The following is a 22,243-nucleotide window of genomic DNA, read 5'->3' as shown; positions in this document are numbered from 1 at the left end:
CACACGAGGTTATTGTATATATATATATTGGAAACATCTATGTCCTGTGGTCAAGGTAGCAATAATATGAAGAAATAGCGTTGATTCGATTTTGTTTGAATGCGTATGTGACATTTTGCATATAATAATAATAATCGTTGGTGTAACAATCCAATTGGATCAACGCTTGAAGTATGTACAGCACTTCATTCAAGACGGTGACGGTACACTACAGGGTTATAGTACCCGGTAGGAGGCAATGTAGTCAGCATTGCTGAGATTATTACTCTGATTGGACTCAGGAACTCATTCACAGCTGAGTCAACTGGTTTTCGACGTCAAATCGCGATACAAATTCCACTGCCACCATTAAGATATGAACCGCGATCTTCCGTACGACAGCAAAGTCAGATCTTAATTTTTCCGGAACGCCCTTACTGCATAGAATACTTCAGATAAATGTTCTAACGTGCGTATATTTCAAGAACCAATTTGTGCCGATTTAGCTTTATCCGAGGCTTTATTTGAAATACGCAGGTCGCTAACCCATAAGTCTCTATCTGAGCTGGTGGCATTCAGTCAGGAGATAATAGCTATCGAGGGCAGTACAGGCGGTGCCAGCCGTAGCCCCGTTGAGCTGAAATCAACCGCAGGGAATTCTTGGAGCGAGACAATATACGGACTAGTGGTTTTCAGCTTCACTGCCGTCGAGCTGAGTGTAGTGGGTACCAGCAATAGTATTCCTAACCCGAAACTATCGGCGTAGGGTGCTCCTTCAAAATCAAGGACTGACAAGAATGTGGATCACTGAAAATCGGCTAGGAAGCGAAGGTCCACCGTAGTCTTGCTCAAGAGCCAGTACAAGAATGGCCATACATACTCTGAGCAAGATTGCGAAGAATAAGGATGTCGGTACTGTCGACGAGCGGGATGAAAAGAACGTCGTTAAATACCAGGCGATTGTTGAGAATATAACAGCAAACGCCTGGTTTACGAGCAGGAAACGAACTCCACCGCTCTCAAAAGCAATCGATTTCAAGACGAGGTCGAACAAAAACACAAGTGGATTGAATGGGCTGACGGACTGATCGGGCGGTGCTCTGTTGATGGCAGTCCTTCGGTAGCTACAGTCTGTGTCCCGCTGCTGCACGGGGCACTGACCTATAGAGGATAACGCCGCCAGACTCGGCATTCGCATTGCCGAAGCTGCGGAGAAGAGAAGAAAATCCGTAGGCACTTCCTTCGCCATTGCCCAGCTTTAGCAGGAGCGAGGCTACGGACACTAGGTAAATTATTCTTTGAGTACTTTAGAGAGATCTCTAGCTGTAAGGTGGGGGAGTCGCTTCCCTTCGTGAATGCTACGGGCTGGCTCTGAAGATCTGAGCCGGATCGTCTCAGCCTCCTTTGTCTCATAACAGCAGTCTTAGGAATTTGTGGCATCACAACGCTAATTGGGTTCCTCGGCCACTGGTACACCTACTTACCCATTACTTTTAGTTGTCACTTACGAAAAGGAGGAATGCTTTGGGTGAACTATTCCTAACTCAAAGGGAACTTTATATATTGTAGATTTATTTGCCGCCTTGAGTTAGTAGTGACTGGGAAAGTGAAGTCTTTCTTCCTTTTTCAAGGGGGCTTGTGACCTTTCTGGCGCAGTTGCAACGAAATGCTCAAAACGTATATCTGTTTATTGCTTTGTGGAACATAGGCCATTCACACAGCTGCTTTTATTTTTTTAAATTTTATTTTCAGCGAGACTGTGCTTCTGTGCTTCAGTTTTATTATCATCACAGTTAATGCTGTGGTGCTAGCGATAAGCCTGGAGCAATGGCCTATCATGGCGATCCAATAAATTTACTAAAACAAAACACACCTGCGGAACGGTAGTTGATTCGGGTGAATCAACGCTTGGATTGGATTAATATGAAAAAAGTTAAAATATTATTTTTATTTTTCAAAATATAGAAAGGGTGAGAAGCAACATCTTCACAATATTATGGTCATTTCGCTTGATTGGTTGTTATCTCGGAATTCAATTTCAAACCAGCTCAATTCGTCGAGAGACAAATTACGAACAAGACTGCGTATCTAATTTGTACAGATTCAAATTATAGAATTGGCTATCAACACCAAAAAGAGTGCCGACCGGCTACCTAATCCAATAATGCCCAAGTTTCGAAATCTAGATTGGTATCTTCCGTAAAAGCAGTAATCGTTGGCGTTTTGGAAATAGAAATTTCTTCAATTTCAGCTTCCCCCAGAAAGAAAGGCGTGCCGACAAGCGGGCACTGCTCCATCACGGTCAAAGACCTCTGGGAAACGCAGTGATTCCATTATGAAAATTGCGTGGACCTTGCTTTCTGTATCTTTACGTACAATTTATAAGTAATACGATTACGTACGCATATGTGTAATACTCGTTTACATAACGGCAACAAGTGTGAACAGGCTAAGCTTCAATTAATTGATTTCTTGGTTCGTTTCGTAGCATAATCGCCGGCTCGTTTGTTCGCTCGCTTGCATACTGACTGGCTTATTCTAATGCCACATTTGTCCGTCCGATGTTCAGAAGACAATCTGCATAATAAAATAAAATGCCTGAAAGACATTCACATAATTCGTTGATGGAAACATTCTCTGCTTGTCTTTGACGGCACCCACTGGAGCCATGAACGGGGCTAGTCACGGAGGTTTGGTTTGCCTTTGGCGTGGAATTACGACCCCGCGAAGGATCCAGTGGGCTGATGGGATGGCGTGGTAGCAGACATGTCGTGATAGCTACTCCCCGTATGGTGAAGGCCAGATTATAAAGTAGTTGTTGATATGCATTTTATTACATTGCTTTCGAATCAAAAAGCGTTTTAGCTGGAACCGGCTTACTGGAGACATCGACATGCGGAACAAAAAACGAATCGGGTTCTCACAGTGATCCTAACCGTGGCGCGTTACAATTATGTAGCCATTAAAATGCATAATGGATAAGGCTCAGATTCAAACAACTTTCGAGCTAATTGAAAAGTTATCATGATAGAAAGCGTTCTTTTTAGTTGATAATAACGGAATAGTTCCAGACATTGTCACGTCAATATAATACCTAGCAACCGTACCGTATCCATAGAGTTATGACTAACCTCCCGACTACTCCCAGAAGTATCACAAATCCAAGGATGCACATTTATTTTCATTTTCAACCCAGAGAAAAACGAAATAACCAGAAAAGGATTCTAACCCGCTTACATATATCAACTGTGACTAACATCCAAGTTGCAACAAAACACTTCGGAAATTGGATTTTCGAAGACGACCAACTTGAAGTAAAATACAAAAATAAGTACAACTGGAGATAATAAAATCAGGTGCCCCTGAGAAAAGGGATCAATTCCATAAAAACGAAATCAATACCGGAATTGTTCCCACAAATTGGATGGCCAAATGGAATATTGAAAAATAAAATCGTTCTTTCAACTAGTACAGAACCATTGTCGTCTTGCAAATGGGTCGGTTAAGGGAAGGACCAGGGTGTTATGAAAGCTTGTTTTACTATTGAAATCAAAACATTTTAATGTGTCTATGTGTCTCTTTATAATGGAGGGGAGTCATATTAAAAGATAGGGTGTTAAGTAGCTGTAGCGTCAATAGGAATGTACCAATTGTTTTCCGAATTTCACAATTGTGCAAAACATTTTGAAGGGGATGGCTCGCACATACATTCGTTGATTATAAAATTTTCCTTACATCCCAAGAGCTTCATTGAGCTGGAATTCCAGAATACACTTGCCTTTCATAAAAGGCCACGCCACAGGATAGAAATTTGCAGGCTACCAACTCTCAAATTTCGAAATTCTATTGCTACCTAAACGTTAATAACCCCTTAAGCAGAAGCTCAGCTCACTCCTACGATCTTTGGGCATAGAAAAAGATTTATGATTGGTTTAGATTTTCGACAACGGTATTGCGGCAGGATGCCTAATTTCTCTGGGACGGTAATGACAATGGTGAGAGGTTTGTGGATTTTTGCAGTTTTCACGGCTATGTCATTGGTGGCACACTGATTGAGCTTAATTTCAAGTGACAGGCAATATATATTGAATTAGATCGACCACACTGCGACCAGCGACAGATTTAGAGGTTGTGTTATGGATACGGTCAACAAGGGAGGAGCTGGCAGTCATCTCAAGGGAGATAATCACTTGATGGTAGCCTGAGTATTGCGTCAATATCTTTTAACAGGGCTGGAAAGCTGCTGCGGCTTCTCAGCTCAATAGGGTCCATTTCTGGCATCCAGGTGATGCAGCACTAGGAAAAATACCTTCCTGATCGGACGAATAGTTTGTCGGAGAATATTGATGAGCATTGGGTTGCCGTCAATAGTGCTCGTTTCTATGGTGTTGATTAAGTTGTTGGCTAAAGGTGTGCCATAAGATGTAGGTATGAACGTAAGAAATTGCAGGCTCCTATTGCCGCTGCGAGTGGGTGCGAACATTGTGTGGTTGACTTTGGATACCGCCACAAATCTCGAGAAGTGCTGCATGGTGTGTGCGTGACACAAGTGAAATTATTATTGCGATAGTCAGGGAGTCATTTTCTGTATCACAAAAGAACTTGTAGTTGGTTCCAAGTTTTCGATGAGCTGGTGAAGGACAATACCTCATTCTACAACGAGCCGTATAAAATCCGGTGAAATTTCACTTTTTGTGGTTGGAATTAAATTCAACATTCAGGTATGATCTGCTCCCCCAAATAAAAGTGAAATCACCTTTACATTTAATATACTCTAGATGGTAAAGCCGCTGGGCCTAACGGTCTCCCTGCGGGACTGTTCCTTGCAGCCCTTATAGATTCTGTAGAGCTGCTATTTCGACTTATCCATATATCCTAAAAATCCGGGATCTTTCCTAGTGAGTGGAAAAGGGGCATGGTTGTCAATATTCCGAAGACGAGCACCCGTTTTTAGTATGGTAATGGGCCATGCACACTCGACTACGTTGATGATATCTGCTTGCACTCATTCTTGAGAATTGAACTTCGGCGAAATGGCTCTTGAGTCAGACTAAAGATAAATACCAGAAAAACATGGTATCAATCTCAGGCGTCATCACATTCTTCTTATTTGCATTGCAGGTATCTCCCAATTTGCCTATTTTGGTAGCATTGTTTCTGCTGTTACGGTATTACCGACGCATTAACATTACTAAATGCACCTTTTTACCAACATTAAGTTGATGGGAGCAGCACATGGAAAGTAATCTGTCAATACTGACAGTGTGATGTATCGCACCATTTATGGGATGATGACAACCAAAATCAAAGTGAACACCGGATACTAACCGTTATGTGATTATAATTGAGGCTGTTACTGTGATTTCGGTGGGAAGAGAGCAGAATCTAGCCGGTTCAAATCTTACGATGGGTAGCAGCTCCCCTATCCTACAATCAAAGGTCTCTTTCTCCCTCAAAGAATGGTTCCCAAGAAGTGCCTGTGACTTTTCTTCTCTCTGCAACTTTGGAATGATCTCCTACAGGAAGTTTATTGCAAATGGCTGTATAGCTATATGCATTTGTGTGCGTCTGGTCCAAAAGCTCCCTCTATCGGGCGAGAGGAGCCTCTTTCGCCTAATTTTCGTCACATTGTTTGCGAGTTTCTTCAGAGGAGGACCTACATAGGACAAATTATAAACATAAAATTTTGAAAATCGAATATTAGGAGCAAACTTTATGAAAGGAGTTTTGGTACTGTTCTAAGTATCTGAGTATGAAACGAATTTACGAAAAAAAAAACTCAAAAAATGCAATTTGTCCAAACAATCCCCCCGCTACCTTTCAAGCATTCTCCCCAAGTCGTGGATCATTACCAAGGCTTTGTGAGTCCAAGTCCCCCCTCCCGTTCCCCAGTGTTTCTTGACGCCCGAGTGCTTGCTGGCTAACACCTCTCTACTTTTGATACTGGGTATCTAAATCCACGCCTCGTAATTTTGTTCAATAGCTGGTTTTTTGTTCTGGTTTGTTTTCCAGATACGATAAAAAGCTGCTATTTTCCAGCGCAGTGCTTTATCGCTCACCTCTCATGTCTGCCGGAAGCATTACCCAACAAACGGAGCTGCAGATGGTTTCTTTCCGCAGTGGTAAATTCTTTTTTTTTGCGGTTTTGCGGTATTGGCTTTGAAAGTCACCAGAGATGCATATTACTATTAATCGTTCGCGTTTCTGTCTGCATTTTGCTTGGAAACCGTGGAAACTTTGGAATAGTGAACCCCCATGAATGTAATGAATGACATTCCACGTTGAGGGACGACACCAATATATTGAAACGGGGAGGGAGGGACGTTCTGAACACAGCCATATCAAATGAAAGGTCTCGAATAATACTTTTTGGAAGTAACTTAGTTTTGACTTTGGTTGTAGACCAAAGAGTATTGGGTTGAAAAGTTCATACTTATATCGAAAACTCATTCTCTCTGGTTTGTGTGGATTGATGTGTGTTTGACTGAATACCCCGTTGTTGACCATTCACTATTTATTGAGAGGATTCATTGAGCGATTGGTGTATCTGCTGGTCCTATGGAGACCTCAGGCAGCATTTGTGGTGCGTACATAAATTCGGGGCGATGAGTGGTGGTCTGCCTCTGCTAGGCTTTTCAACACCAGGGTCTCGTCCGTTTAGCCGTTCGTTACCGTTGTTTAGAGAAATGCTGAAATTGATTGTTTCAAGAATTGTTCCAAATCTACTGCCAAATCCTTGAGTTAGCGTGAATGTGTTTTTTATTGCTTCCAATTAGACTGTCACATAACGTTTTGTGTAATAAAGCTTTTAAGAGCCCTGGTCGAAAAGTACCCTTAGCATGGTCGTTTTCTCGTTCAATTTGAATGTGACCCTGTGTATAGCAATGTATTGTTGATGATTGCGTACACGAGTTTTTCTCTTGAATGATTCGAATTCTGGAGCTACTCTTTATTTGTTTGCGTTCTGATCCTTAACTGTGCTCTCATAGAATCAGGTGTGATGTATCGCTTGAGGTTCCGTGCACGGTGAACCACTAGCAATCCCGCACCTGATGGCCTGCTGGAAGACAATTTTTTCATGCAACTGCTTAATTGTCACTACTGAAATTGATGTGTTTGATTTTATTGGTGGCATCCGTAGCCATTGTTTACGTGACATTTCTCACTATCCCTTATGCTGCGTATGCTATTGCGCTGATACCTGAGTTCATGATTAATACTTCGCTCTTTGTTAACAGAATGTATCTAGTAGTGTGAGGAACTTTTCTTATGGCTTTTCGAATTCGGACCGATATTTTTGAAGATTATCGCTAAAGCGTCCTTGTTTGAAGTTTCCTTACTGTGGCGTTTTGTTTTGGCAATTTTAGTGATTTTTTTAAACAAACTTTGGGGAAAACGACTGCCAGCTTTAGTTGCGTACAAAGATTGAATTGAATTGACTGCCGTTCTTATCATCAGCTACTAAGATAAAACAAGTCGGGAAACCAGAAGCTCGGTACTTCAGGTATGAAACGTTTTGTTTGCTTCTTCTGTGAGTATATTTGAATGCAGAACTATCCCGTTTGTACATAGTCTGCTATGTATTTGTAACTTTGTTAGGAATAGTATGATAACATGCTTCATATTATATTCTATGCTACTACCAATTTCCATAACTCTGGGATAAATTTAATTTCTCCAAAACTATGGAAATATATTAATATTAACTTAATTTGAGCCGACATAAATATGGAGAATATTTTGAGGCCTGGACACTATACAGAAGCAGCTTCATGAATTTTTTCAGATTTTTCGGTTAGGTAGTTTCTGAGAATGAATTCGTTAAAGAAAACATCAATTTCCACTCCTCCCACTCCCCGCCTTTCTGACCGATCTCAAAACTAAGACTTTGAAAAGTGCTAATCGAGACCTTTCATTTGATACCCAACATGATTATATTCGGTGAAAAAAATTTTACACCCCCTTTTGCATATACTCAACGTAGAAGGATATCACTCATTGCATGTCTGGGCGTTCACAGTTCCCACTTTCTCACCAAATTCCGTATCAATCGGTATAGCCGTTTCTGAGAAAAGTGCGTATGACAGACAGACAACGATGTACTTAATCTTTCCCATCGGGAGGAAGCCACAGTGGTGGGCTATACTGACGACATGGCGCTGGTTGCTGTCGCAAAGCATCTCGAAGATGCTGAGTTGTACTCAAGTGAGGCAATCAATGCCGTTTAATCTTGGTTAGAGAGCTCTGGTCTAACAGGAGGAAAAAACAGAAACGGACCTCATCACTAAGCGCCGGAAGAGAAATTACAACTGTATTAGAATCGGGAATCATATCATCACTTCCAAGCCGACCATAAAATACTTGGGGGTGGTGATAGACAGGAAGCAACACGTACAGTATGTTTGCGATAAATCATCCACTGCTAGTATGGCCCTGGCGAGGATTATGCCGAATGTGGGAGGGCCACGGCATACCTCTAGGTTGCTTATAGCGAGGGTGGTGACCTCAATCATGCTCTATGCGACCCCAGTTTGGAGGGAGGCGTTGCGGATGTCAGTTAACATTAACAAACTGAGTGCAGTCTACAGGAGGACAGGCCTGAGGGTATTCTCTGCCTTCAGGACTGTCTTAGATGATGCAGCATTCGTCATCTCTGGAATGATGCCATGCGACCCATAAGTTCTGGGAATTACGCTGTGGTGGCGAGGAAGAGTGGGGGAACCTATTGTTTGACCACATGTCCGTTAGTGTTACGCCATCTGCATCAGTGTGCGAAGTTGTGTCGCTGTGGGTGTATCGGTTCGTCTGTAAGATTTTTTTTACTAAAACAACTTTTTACATTGTGGCGAAAACGTAATGGCAGATTGTGGAGAACAACGCGCGGCTGTGAAATTTTGTTTCCTGTTGGGGAAACCGGCCGCGGAAACTATTGTAATGCTTAAGACTGCTTATGAGGATGCTGCCTTAAGTAAAACCAGAGTTTACGATTGGTTTTCACGTTTTAAAAATGGAGAAATGTCTATTGAAGAACAACTTCGTTCAGGACGCCCCTCAACGTCAAGAACTGATGAAAATGTCGACAAAATCAATACCCTCGTTCGAGAAGACCATCGCCGAACCATTGATCAACTCTGTGAGATGTCGGGAAAATCATGGAGTTTAATTCAGAGAATTTTATCCGAAGATTTGCGCATGAGAATGGTTGCCGCCAGATTCGTCCCGCGCCTTCTCACAGATGAGTAAAAGGAGCGTCGACTTCAGGCATATTTTGAGCTTCAAAATCAGCTCGAAGAGGATCCTGAATTTGTTTCCAAGGTGACTACTGGTGATGAATCGTGGTGCAATGGATACGACTCAAAAAGAATATGAAAGGAAAGCGTTTTGCCACTGTGGAGGAGGTGAAACAAAAGTCGCTGGAAGGCTTAAAGCACATCCCGATGAGTGAATTTAAAAAATGTTTTGAACAATGGAAGAATCGTTTGGAGAAGCGCGTTGTAAATTTGGTGTAAAAATATAGAGAAATAAAGAAGTTATTACGAAATTCCCGTTTTTTTTGCGTCCCCATTCGTATACAATGCGAAGCCAATTATCGCAGACGAAGAACGCTGAGATGAAGCGATCCATAAAAAGATGGCAAGAGCGATGGAAACGCTCGGAAAAGGGTCGGTGGACTCACAGGCTCATTCCTGCCATCAGAAGTGGTTGGAGGGACGACACGGCTAGATTAATTATAATCTCACCCAGTTTCTCACAGGACATGGAGGATGTCACCAATACCTGCACAGGTTTAAATTGGAGACCTCACCCGCCTGTCCAAATTGCGCTGGAGTCCCAGAAGACCCAGAGCATGTATTCTTCCACTGTCCGAGATTTGTGGAAGAAAGGAGGAATCTAGAGGAGACTCTAGGAGAGGTGCTGGTACCAGAAAATCGTAGCACATCAACAAAATTGGGATGCGGTCAACAGCATGATCGCAACTATCCAAACCAAACTGCGAAAGGCAGACGAGAGGAGAAAAGTGCAATCACGTGCGCCGCCTATAGAAGTAAGGTGACTAAGCTAGAATGAGCTGACTCCGTCCCGTGATGTAATATCTTATGGTGGTTCCGCCGGGGGTGGTTTTAGTGGGTAAAAATCCCACACACTGGTGTGTCCAGACCAGTGGAAAAAAGACAGACAGACAGACAGACATTGAACCGATTTTAATAAGGTTTTGTTTTCCAAAAAAAACCTTAAAAAGACGCTCAGCATGAATTATTATGCCGACTATGCGCAAATGCGATTTTGTTGCTACACACTTGATCTCCAGTGCCATTGAAAATAATAGATACAAGTTAAAAAAACCAAAAAATGACTGAGGGTTTCGTCCAGGGCAGAGGCAACTCATCAGACGCTGCCTCACCTCTGCCCTGGGAGCAGCGTGACCGAAAGTGCCAACAGGTGTGGATGTGGACTTAGGATCCCGCATATCCTAAACAGATACAAGTTGTTTGTAAAATCGAGCGAGTTCTTTAGTCGCGACAGAAAGGATATACGAATAGGGTCGTTTGATATTTGGCTTGAAACTTGCAAGCTTTTTCCAAGCGAATTTGTTTTACAGATGTTTCACATTGTTTTCTTGACCTACAAGAAAACCAACATCTTTAAGTAAAGTAGATGGTATACAGCACAATTCTGGAAAATTTGGTGGAAATAGTGCTCCATTATCAAAGTTATAGTGGGTCAAAGTTCCCTGTCTCTGAGCTCGACCCTGCGCCTGTACCCACTAATCGCTCGGTTCTATGCCAATAAAATCTAAAGGAATGCGAATTTCGCTTTGAAATTTCTGCAGCGTATTCTAGATAAGCTAACGATCTATGCGATAAAAAAAAGTCAATTCTGAAAACCTCTTAATGTGATTTCCCCCGTTAAGTGCGATAGTAATGTAACTAAGGTATATTCTTATTGAAAATTGGATAGGAAACAAAAATAATACGGAAAATATACTAATTGATTGTACTATACTTCACTAAGGAGTGAACATGAAGCGTGTTTCATATTTGAAGCGTCGAGCGTCAACGGATATTTCATTCTCCCTATTTCCTTCTTTATGGGACATTAGTCATAAATTTCCTGAATAATAGATAACCCTGACCCAAGTAATTTACTTGTGTATTACATTCAATTACTTGTTTTGCTTTATGCTTTCCATTTTTCCGGACATGCATTTCGATGTTTGCCTCTTGCATTCCGAATCGACATATTACTCCACATAGCTGATACAAGGCTGAGACCCATTTTCCTCCTACATTCTCCTAATCAATATGTTTTTCAATGAAATATCCTTAAAATGTTTATTCCAATGTATGTGTATTCTTGGCTGCACGAGAACTCGTATTGCAATACTTTGCTTATTCGGCACTTCGAACATACGGACATTGTTGGAAAAGTAAAATCATTGTATCTCCCGAAAAAAAATTGGAACATATCCAATTATATCGATTTTAAGATCACGACAAACGACAATATTTTCCGTTATGGTCTGTAGCAAATGTAGGAAAAGGAACTCATACGAATCTAAGCTCCTGTTTTTGTTCGCTTTAATTTTTTCTTAATATAGAAATACCAGAGGATATGCATAAAAAATGATTTGGCTTTCCTCTGTGTTTCGTCATATTTTATTCAGTTGAAGTTTCAATGCCACTTTCTGTCGTTAAATGCAGTTTACATAGTTTTCGCTGTTGGTTGCAGCTAAAAAAATGGTGTTAAAAGTTAACCACACTCGCGTATTTATTTCAGGACAGTTTTTATGTTTTCATTTTTTCTCTGTCTGGGTCTGTTCAAACTAAATGGATTCAAAGAGAAAACCGTATGTAACGCATTAATATAAGTTAGCTTTCCAAGTGTCTCTTCCAAATTGCTCAATATTAAAATGTTGGAGCTTGCATTCGTGGTGCACTTTCTTTAAAGAAAGACCAATTGGCTGTACTTTATCCATAATCCGAAACCACAATTGGATATTTTTTCTTTGGTGTCGGAACTCGTTTTTCACTATTTTCGGACAGCATATCTGTATCCATTGTGTAATACAGCCAGAAGCAGTGAACATTTCAACTTTGTCTTATTTACCTACTAACATTGAATTTGGATTTCATCATTGGCTCCGACAAAAAAGATGAGATCCAACAAGATGCACCTTCTGTTCTCTGACTGTCTGCATGGGAATGTAAACGTAAACATTGTTAGCAGCGGCCGAACAGGTGTTAGATGTTGGAAATATCATTGGCAAAAGTAGACAAATATTTTCTTGCATCGAATGTTATATGTATCTTTTTTTGAATATTTGAAAAACTTTAAAGTTGATGCCGTAATAAATTATTATTATTTGCAGGGGAAGTGATTTGAGCGATGTGTCCATAATTCGGCGAATGCGTGGGGTCGAAGTGCTGGCATTGAGGTAAGTTGATATATATTTGTTTGGAATAGAAGGTGGCTTCAAGTTTGAATTAGAAATAAGTAGGTAAAAATCGTTTAAATTGAACAATTGTGTCAACTTTCCATACTCGCCAATTTATTACTTCTTCCGTATTCCAATTTTGGTATCACTGCCAATCGCTTAGTTCCTTAAAAGTTTGCGGACAGTAAATATAAAAACTTGGGCAATGTTTACAAATTTTCAGCTCTAATCATTGAAAGTTATTGCAATTAGGATAAAATCTTTTGCTCATTATTTAAAATATTGTCAACTCAATAATTGGAAAAAGATAACTTAAAATACTTTTATTTCTCATTGAGTTACAAAAACGTTTCGAGAATAATCTTCTTTAGGATTTATTTTTAGGATAGTATTCTTGTCTGTTTGTCTAAAAATAATCGAGCTTTTTGTTTATTTGTTGCATTTATGGCGGTTTATGATAGAATGTCTATAAATCGTTGCTGTCAAGATATTGCGGAAAATTTGGAAGTGTTTTTCAAATATAAATGCAGTTTAGCTGTAACCTCCCTTTTGCCATTGTAAAGGCATTACGTGTATTTGGCTTGATGAACATCGAAATTTAAAAATTGATGCAATTCAAAATATATCGCTTCATCAGCAAACCAGCACGAACCCAAAGTTGATAAATGGAAAAATAGACGGTCAGTACTACGCCAGAGGCCATTTAAAACAAGACAAGGGTTCCTAGACAGAATCCTAGGGTATACTTTTGCGATTGGGCTATCTAGGAACTGCAAGGAAAATGTCGGATTATCTTCCAACTTAGATCTGAAATAATTCCACTTGAAGTTAAGGGCAATCCCAAAATAGAAAAGATAATAAGGAATCTTGGGATTCCTCTATAAGATATGTAAGAAATATCCTCGGACAGGATGGATTTTACAACGACGAACCCGGCAACGCCAACGGATTAACGATTTGCGCATTTTCTCATGCCACGTGCGCTCCCTGTACAGACCGCATGCTGCTGAGCAGTTAGCCGATACCCTGTCCCAATATAAGGCTGATGTAACAGCGTTGCAAGAGATGCGATGGACAGAGACCGGTTTCCTGGAGAAGAGCCGCAACACCATATATTATAGCGGCCATCCAGTAAACCATGTGCTCGGAGTAGGTTTCTTAGTAAGCCAAAAAATGAAACCTGCTGTTATCGGCTTTGAAAACATAAGCGAACGGCTATGCACTCTGCGCTTGTGAGGCAAATTTAGAAATATAAACCTCATTAACGTTCACGCCCCTACAGAGGAGACTGCAGAGTCGGAGAAGGATACCTTCTACGAGGCAGTAGAACGAACCCTCGAAGCCTGCCCCAGATATGATATCAAAATCATACTTGGAGATTTCAACAGTCAAGTAGGGTCGGAGCCCGTATTCAGGCGATACGTCGGCTTCCATAGCTTACATAGGGATACCAGTGACAACGGACTGAAAGTCTAGGGGGTTTAACGTGAGTACCTGCCGTGTAGGCATAATTCTACGGTCCTCTTCGGACACGGATTGATTTTGGGACCGCAATAAGAGCCCCGCCATCCAAGCACAGTGGTCCTGGTTTATACTGAATGCAGGCTCAGCATTCATACCAGTGGATACGAGGCCTATCTAACACCTCTGCCGCAATTAAGGGGTACGGCACCCGAGTTGTATAGCGCAACTCCACGCTTGAGGTCCGAGAAGCTCTGCTCGCGATGTAGGCATAACCACAACCACCATGAAACTCCCACAAGGGGCCAACCGCAAATAACCGGGCCGAGAACACATCCTCCAGGAATTCTCCTGGAGCATATGCTCTCAGAGGGCCGTCCCGATTCCCATGGTACCAGATAACCTCCGGTGAGGCTTCGTGGCCGAAGCCACTTCAGATGAGCCCTTGCAGACTCGGGTCTGATCGCCCTCCTCGAGTACGTGGGGACGGAACTATGATAACGGACTGCGGATTATTCAGTTAGCAGTATCGCACGGAATGGTTGTTAGAAGTACCTGGTTTGCGCGGAAAGCGGTCCACAAACATACGTGGGCCTCTCCAGACGGGACCACTTTCAATCAAATTGACCATGTGCTGATTGAACGCCGCCACCTCTCAGCCTTGATGAATGTCAGAACATATAGGGGAGCCCATATAGACTCGGACCACTTTCTCGTTGGCATGGTGCTCCGAGCTCGAATAACAACACCACAGCCACCTGAAGAACGTTATCATTGATACAGCAAAAAACCGCAAAAAAAGTCGGAACGGCTGGTTTGACGATGAATGTAAGCTAGCTACGGAACGGAAAAATGCCGCATACCGAGTAATGTCACATTCTCAAAGAACGCGGGCACGCGCAGAGACTTCTCACGAACTCCGTCGAGCGGAGAAGCGACTTCACCGACAGAAAAAGGGAGCCTGAGAGAACCAACAAGTCTGTGAACTCGAAAAGTACAGGGAGTAACCGCACCAGGCGCGGGAGTTTTACCAACAAGTCAGCAGGATGAAGCCTTATACACCTCGTTGCTCATCCTGCCGAGACAGAGAGGGAAATCTGATTTCTGACAGAATGGGCATATTGGAGCGATGGGTTGAATTCTTTGATGAGCTACTGAACAACCAGAACATCGGCGAGTTGGAGGTCCTGCCAACTGAAGACGACGGACAAATACTGCCACCACCAAGTTTAGGAGAAACAGTTCGTGCAACTCATCGGCTTAAAAATCGTAAGTCGCCAGGAGCCGATGGAGTTACAGCCGAATTGGTTAAATATGGAGGCGACTAGTTACACCAAGTGGTTCATGAACTTGTGCTCAAAGTATGGGACAGCGACTCAATGCCTGACGATTCGAAACGAGGCATTATCTGTCTCATACATAAAAAGAGAGATATCACACAGTGCATCAATTATAGAGGTATCACGTTGCTGAGTACCATCTATAAGATGTTAGGCCGGATAGTCCCATATGCCCAGAACATCATTGGCCCATACCAAAGAGGCTTCACTCTAGGTAAATCAGCAACAGATCATATTTTCTCTGTGCGTCAAGCGATGGAAAAACTGTTGGAATATGGACATCAGTTGCGGCATCTTTTCATCGGTTTTAAAGTCGCCTATGATAATGTCAGTGCGAGGGTAAAACTATACATATGGAGGCGACCAATTACACCAAGTGGTTCCTCAACTTGTGCTCAAGGTATGGGACAGCGAATCAATGCCTGACGATTGGCAACGAGGCATTATCTGTCTCATACATAAAAAGGGAGATATCACGCAGTGCAACAATTATAGAGGTATCACGTTGCTGAAGAATTTTTGGCCCCCTACATGAGGATGGACGATTCCGTAGCCTACATAACGACGAAATCTATGAGCGATACCATGACCGTCCGGTTGTGGATAAAATCCGGCTCAATAGGTTACGATGGGCGGGTCGCTTAATCCGTATGGATGAGGATGATCCCATCCGGAAAGTCTATAAGGGCAACATCTATGGTAGAAAAAGAAGACGGAGCAGACCCAGCCTAAGATGGAGCGATGGCGTAGGTCAGGACGCCAGACAGCTTTTAGGGATATCGAATTGGTCGACCTCGGCGCAAAACCAGGATGTCTGGAGTTCCTTATTAAGGCAGGCCTAGACCGGATACCGGTTGCTGCGCCGTTGATGATGAAGAAACAACAGGGTTCCTTTAGAAGTGGATAGAGACATCAGAAACCAAAAGCATATGGGACCAACTGGCTTGTTAAGACTGTCCAACAGATTTACCTTAATGGAATAAGGATATAATCAGTGTAAGGCAAAAGCCTGAAGACGCCTTAACCGCATCAAAGAAATTCTGTCTGGTCAAGTAATAAAAACCCACGATGTATAAAATTGTGAGCAGGGAAACAAAGCGTAATCATTCCAAGAAATTCTGTGAGAGAAGCGTTGATTCTATACAAGGTGTTGGCCAAGAACAGCAGCACAATCTCCTTTGTCTTCCTGGAGAAAGTAGATTGGACGTTCATCGAGAAAGAGGTGGACAGATTATACCTATTTGTCAAAACTCATTTCCTAGGGTCTCAACCACAGTGGGAGAAATTTTTATACTGTCTAATAGCGGAGATTAGGATGGGCAGTTGGAGCCTTCAAACCACTAAAATCACCTGTATCGAACGGCATTTTTCAAGTATTCAAAGTGGTTTAGAAGCTATTCTATGTTCCCCTGAATGGGCAGTGTAGCTTTGGGATATTTACCAAGAACATGGAGGCGGACAAAAATTATCTTTATTCAGTAAGGATAAAAAGTACCCTTTTCACTCTAATCCTTTCAGACCAATATGCCTGACACCTTTTGTATTGGAAACAGTAGCGAAGGTCCTGGACAACTACTTTAGAACTGGCGCTACAATGCACAATCTCTTCCATCCATGAAGACATGAACACCTACCATAAGAGGAAGATCAATTAAAGCTGTATTTTATATGCAGCTCTGTGCGTGTGTGGATACTATCTCGGCCTTCTCGATTGGGGAAATGGATGACAAATTAGTAGAGGTACCCATTATAAAGTCATGAGCCTAAGGTCGGTCACGGGGTATAACACCATATCTCGTGAATAATCGCTATTTGAAGAGTCATACTAGCAGAACTTAGGAATACTAAGATAAAAGATATGCTGATGATATATTAGGTGTGCAACTTAACACTTGCGTATACAACTATGCACATATGTATGTTAACTTCATACTAAGAAGCCTATACACAAACAAGTCGGGAAACCGGAAGCTGGATGCTTTAGGTATGAAAGGTTTTGTGTATTTCTTTATAAAGATATTTGAGTCAGCATTTGGCCCATTAGTAAGTAGCACGTAATATATGGATTTGTTATGTGAGATCCACATTCAGGTGATATTGACATTCAAAGTCTCGAATTTGCAAAAAATTTAGTGGATTTTCACCAAAGTTGGTAGATCAGGCTTTATGTTATACCCGACATTGTTCCATTTTGTGATGCTAGCAGGAATTTAAGAGGGATTTGCAACCAATTACTGAAAATTATTAACTTTATTTGAACCGATATTGGTATGGAGGGTATTTCGTAGCCTAGTCTTCATGTTGTGGCATCCTCGTGATTTTTTTCAGATTTTTTGGTTGGATAATGGGTCCGTTAAAGAAATAACCGCTTTCGACTCCCCACTTTTCCAACAAATGTCAAAAATAATACCGGCTTCGAAAAGTATCAACCGAGACGTAAGGGGGGAATATATTCCTTATTTTTCACGCCTTTTATTGACTTGTATCCTCGCTCTAAATCCTTAATAGACTATTTATGGATTCGACATCATATTTGCCAAATCTGTTGAAATCTGCTAGGAAATATTAACCGTACTGATGTTTAATAAACGTGATGTACCGTTATAATTTTTGACTCAATCTGTAAAGTTAGTAAAACGTTTGTCGACATTTTTAACATTTTTCTTGATAGAAAAATTACAATAAGCTAATAATAATAATCGTTGGTGTAACAATTCAATTGAATCAGGGCCGTGAAGTGTATTCGAGCACTTCATTCAAGACCGTGACAGTACACTACAGGATTACAGTACCCTATGAGAGGCAATGTGGTCAGCACTGCGCTGCCTTGAACGCCCAGGAGGCAGTCGCTTTACGCCTTACGTAATATTGCGGCACTAAGTGAATAGCCTTTTTATAATTACTTGGCGTCAGTCCCTTCTACGAGTGCATTTGATTTGTTGGAATTGCATTTTGTTTGAAATTAAGAAAGGGAAATTTCTTTTGGTTCCGAAATGTGATTTTTCAAACGGGTTTTTCTCAAAATGACGTCTTTTATTTTCTTAGGAATTCTAACTCAAAAAACAATAAACTGATCATTTCGAAATTTGGAGGTATATTTTTTTTAAAAATTATCAAGAATGTGAACCAATATTTTTGTTATTGTTTATAGTCTCTGCGCGTCCCACAGTTGGAGAACTCAAGTTATGACCTTTACCGGATTAATGCCAAGCAACTTTGTTCGAAATATGCTAGAAATAATGTCCAAATTAGATTGAATACCATTTAACTCTTCCCACCAAAAAAAAAATCTCAAAAAAGTTCGCGAAAATAAGCCTTCTATTGTGGTTTCCCCTCTTAATGCATATATTTTACGAACTATGAATAAATGGGGCAAAAGCCCAATCAAGTACATAACAAATATACAAAACCTTCTGTATTTGAAGTATCAGGCTTTTTGTTTTAGACTTGTTTTGACTCTGAATTTGAAATAATGATTTTTTCAACAAGTTCTCACTATTATAGGCAAGATACACACACCTTGTTATTACATATTTGGACCAATAATTAATTCCATGGTTTTTTACAAAAAAGGTAAAAAATTGTTTGAGCGCCTCCTATTTTGTATGATTCAGGTTCATTATCAATTCATTTAAGGGTGAGCGTTTGATATCAGATTTTTAAAAACTTTTTGTTTGGCTTTGACACAGCGGTAATATGGTTGTTAAACAGTGGACAGTGGCCCTTCCTGTGCAGTTTTCAGGAACAATAATCGCATTTAACAGTAAATTCTAAAATATGCTGTAAATGAAAATGGTTACCTTTTCTATAAAATCCCAATATTTCTTAAAAGATGGAAATTTCCTTCTTGATTTACAACAGAACATTTAGAAAACAAAAATAGTATAATTAGGTCATCGGCTCTACGCGTTTTGGTGTGGAACTTTGGTGCACATTATTCCAATAGAAATTCGACTCGAAGAAGCAGAAGCGTGTTATGCGTTTGTCTATAAAATTAACCAGACGAACGCCACTAAATCATTTGAATAATATCTGTATAAATAAGTATTAGCAGATAACAGGTTCTCACCTTAATTATATGCAGTATAAAAGTTATTTTCAACATTCTTGAATGTATTATGAGAATTTGAATCCAAGTAAGGCAGATCTATTTTGATATACAATAATATGGTGCGACAGGTTTATCATCGTTTTGGTGATGTTTTCTGTTTTCGTTGATCACACATTATCACCATATGGTCGTGGTGATATATTGCTATATAATTATTGTAAGAATGTAAGGCGAACAAATTGCAGTGAATGCAGATGTTGAAGAAAAATTGGGTGAGGTTGACAAAGTGCTTAGTTTAGTAAATTTGAAGTTTATGTAAAAGTAGATAGAACGCGGGTTTAAACGATTTTCGTACGTATGCATCTCTGCTATAATTTGAATTTGAAATCAATTTTTCTAATTGTTTTATAAGCGTCACAGTCCGATAAGGAAAACTGATAGCAGCTTTTATGACATAAGAGCATACAAATATCTTTTGTTTAAAGCCAAATTTGAAGTTGCGATAACTATAATTAAATCCCTTTCATATGCTAACGGTGCTAGTAGATAACCTTGTTTCAAGTAAGTCTATAAATCCGTTCGATTCTTAACACCTGCACTAGTACGTCGACTATGTAAGGCGACTTGTCTGTGTATTGAAACATGTAATGAAAATATGTAAATAATGAGAACAGCCCTCGTGGAAATGCAAAGTGCTTATCTACAATTTGACTGATATGGCAATATTTGCTTACTGTATGTAAGCAAATATCTGCTGTACAAAACAGTTCAGTTTCAGAGCCTAGGTAGAAGTAGATATTTTAATATTGAGTCCATGGCAATCATTTTTAGACATTTCCCTTTTTAAAGTTTTGTGTGAAATAAATAAAGCCCTTTTAAAAAAAAGCACAAAACCTTATAAGACCCGATTCGATGTCTGTCTGTATGTCACACCCGACTTATTCGCAAACGGAAATTTGGTGAGAATGTGTGATCTGTGAATCCCTTTCAATATAGCAGTGGTTCTATGTTGTGTTGAGTTTAAGGGGGGCTCCCCATACATGCGAAAGGGAGGTGCACTTTTTTTTCAAAGAATATGGGGTTGGGTATCAAATGAAAGGGCCAGTTAGTACTTTTCGAAACTAATCCCATATTTGATATTGGCTGAAACGTAGGGGAGTGAGGGCTTAAAATATGGCCCCCAAAAAGTATAACAGGTCTCGTTCTCAGCACCTATCCAACCGAAAAATTTGCAAAAAAAACACAGTGATGTATCTAAACGAAATCTCGGCCTATCCCGTTCCAAAATCTGCACAAATAAAGTTAATAATAGTATATTAGTATATTTAAGAAATCTAGCCGGAAACCCCTTAAGTTCATGCTAGAAGTAGGGATAAGGGATAATATAAGGCATAAAGTTCGAACGAAATCCAACTACTATTAACAGAGTTATTAAAGGTGAAACTTTTAAATGTTATATGAATTTCATGCATTCTAAAACGTGTGTGACGTCATGACATATCAATTTGTCAATACCACATCAAAGTGAACTCATGTAAATGGGAGGTGACGGAGAAAATGTCCTTTTAGTTTTTTATCATTTATATATGAATATCAATTAAGGAAGCTTTGAGGTAGTGCCTAATTTAGATAGATATGTTTGTACATTAAACCATTGGTATTTAATATACATACTTTATGTATGCTTTTGTGCACCAAGTAAATCGGAAATATATGTACGATCAATTTATATACATGCATTCATAAATGTAGTATTTGGTAATAGGTAATATTTGTTTGTTTAGGGTGAGCATAATATTTACGTCTGTAATATGTACGTATATTTTGTAGTTTGAAAAAAATAGGAAGAATGTTTTCGGTTTTTAGCCATATACGAATGAAAAAATGTGCGTAGGAAGTTTCCCACATAAGATGAATACAAAACCTTTATACTCGAAGCACCAGCTTCCGGTATTCCGACTTGTTTGTGGTAGGTGGAAAATTTCAAAAGCTGCCGTTGATACTTGCCATACGCTTATGTGGGACTTTTACCCACTAAAACCAGCTTCTTCATTATCCACGCTCCCCGCAGGACCGCCATAAGGTATTACGTCACGTTATAGTTTTCTCCTATTGTTGATGTTACTTAGTACCCACAAAGTTGCTGCGTACAATGACACCGAAGTAAACACTCTTGAAATGAGTTGTCGACAGCTTTGTCTTGGGCCCCCTATATTCGGTAAGATTTTAGGGATCAATGAGGTAATGTTAAACGCCTTTGTGGCTACACATTGCAGATGTTGCTTGGAGTTTAACTTTTGATCGAAAATCATTCCACTGCTGGGAATATATAATTTCATCTCCAACTTTGATCTTTATAGATGTATTATTCCTGCGCTTAGTGGTCAGTACTAATTTTGGTTTGTGTTCTGTAAGTGATATTCCAGCACTTTCCAACCACGACTTTATCTGCCGTCGTCAGCTTGCTACGATTGTAATTCCGATGTCTTCTGCCAATCCAACGGAGGTGATACCGCCGGACAGAACGTTAACTCCATTATATATTTTGTTTCACAATAAAGGGCCGAGGGCTGTGGTAAAATACAGATTGGTCAGTATTTCTTAGAGCCCTCATCTGAGTTGCGACAGAGCCGCTTTTCCATTAGAAACTCGAGAACAATACGTATAAGGCACGTCGCGCTCCCCTTAAGAGGTATATTGGCCTATGTGACGAAGATTCGCCTAGTGGCTTGTTTAAGTACCAATTTTTGTTTCTTCCGCTGTGCAGGGAAGATGCCTTCTTTCAAGCACGCACTAAATACTTGTACGGAAGTTTTAAGTACTATCGTTACTGTCAAATTGATAGCTATGTTCGGTATGCCATTTAAGCTGGGAGCCTTGTTGATTTTGATCTTACTAGTCGCTTTCAATACCTCTTCGTCGTATATCTCTGGTAATTCATCGGGGTTGATTTAAACGCTCGGAAAGTTGTCACTA

General features: G+C 40.5%; 1 protein-coding gene across 5 annotated transcripts in view; it reads left to right on the top strand.

Moving 5' to 3' along the window:
- The window catches only part of LOC119650154 (cilia- and flagella-associated protein 410), a 113,928-nt gene that overhangs the window by 5,545 nt on the left and 86,140 nt on the right, over nucleotides 1–22,243 (top strand). For all 5 annotated transcript variants that reach the window (XM_038052700.1, XM_038052699.1, XM_038052697.1 and 2 more), the window contains exon 2: nucleotides 12,350–12,415. In XM_038052700.1, the coding sequence (XP_037908628.1) occupies nucleotides 12,350–12,415 (66 nt within the window). The remainder of the gene's footprint in view (nucleotides 1–12,349; nucleotides 12,416–22,243) is intronic.

Source organism: Hermetia illucens, chromosome 2, assembly GCF_905115235.1.
Source record: "Hermetia illucens chromosome 2, iHerIll2.2.curated.20191125, whole genome shotgun sequence".
Lineage (NCBI taxonomy): Eukaryota > Metazoa > Arthropoda > Insecta > Diptera > Stratiomyidae > Hermetia > Hermetia illucens.
This window is presented reverse-complemented; position numbering and strand designations above follow the sequence as displayed.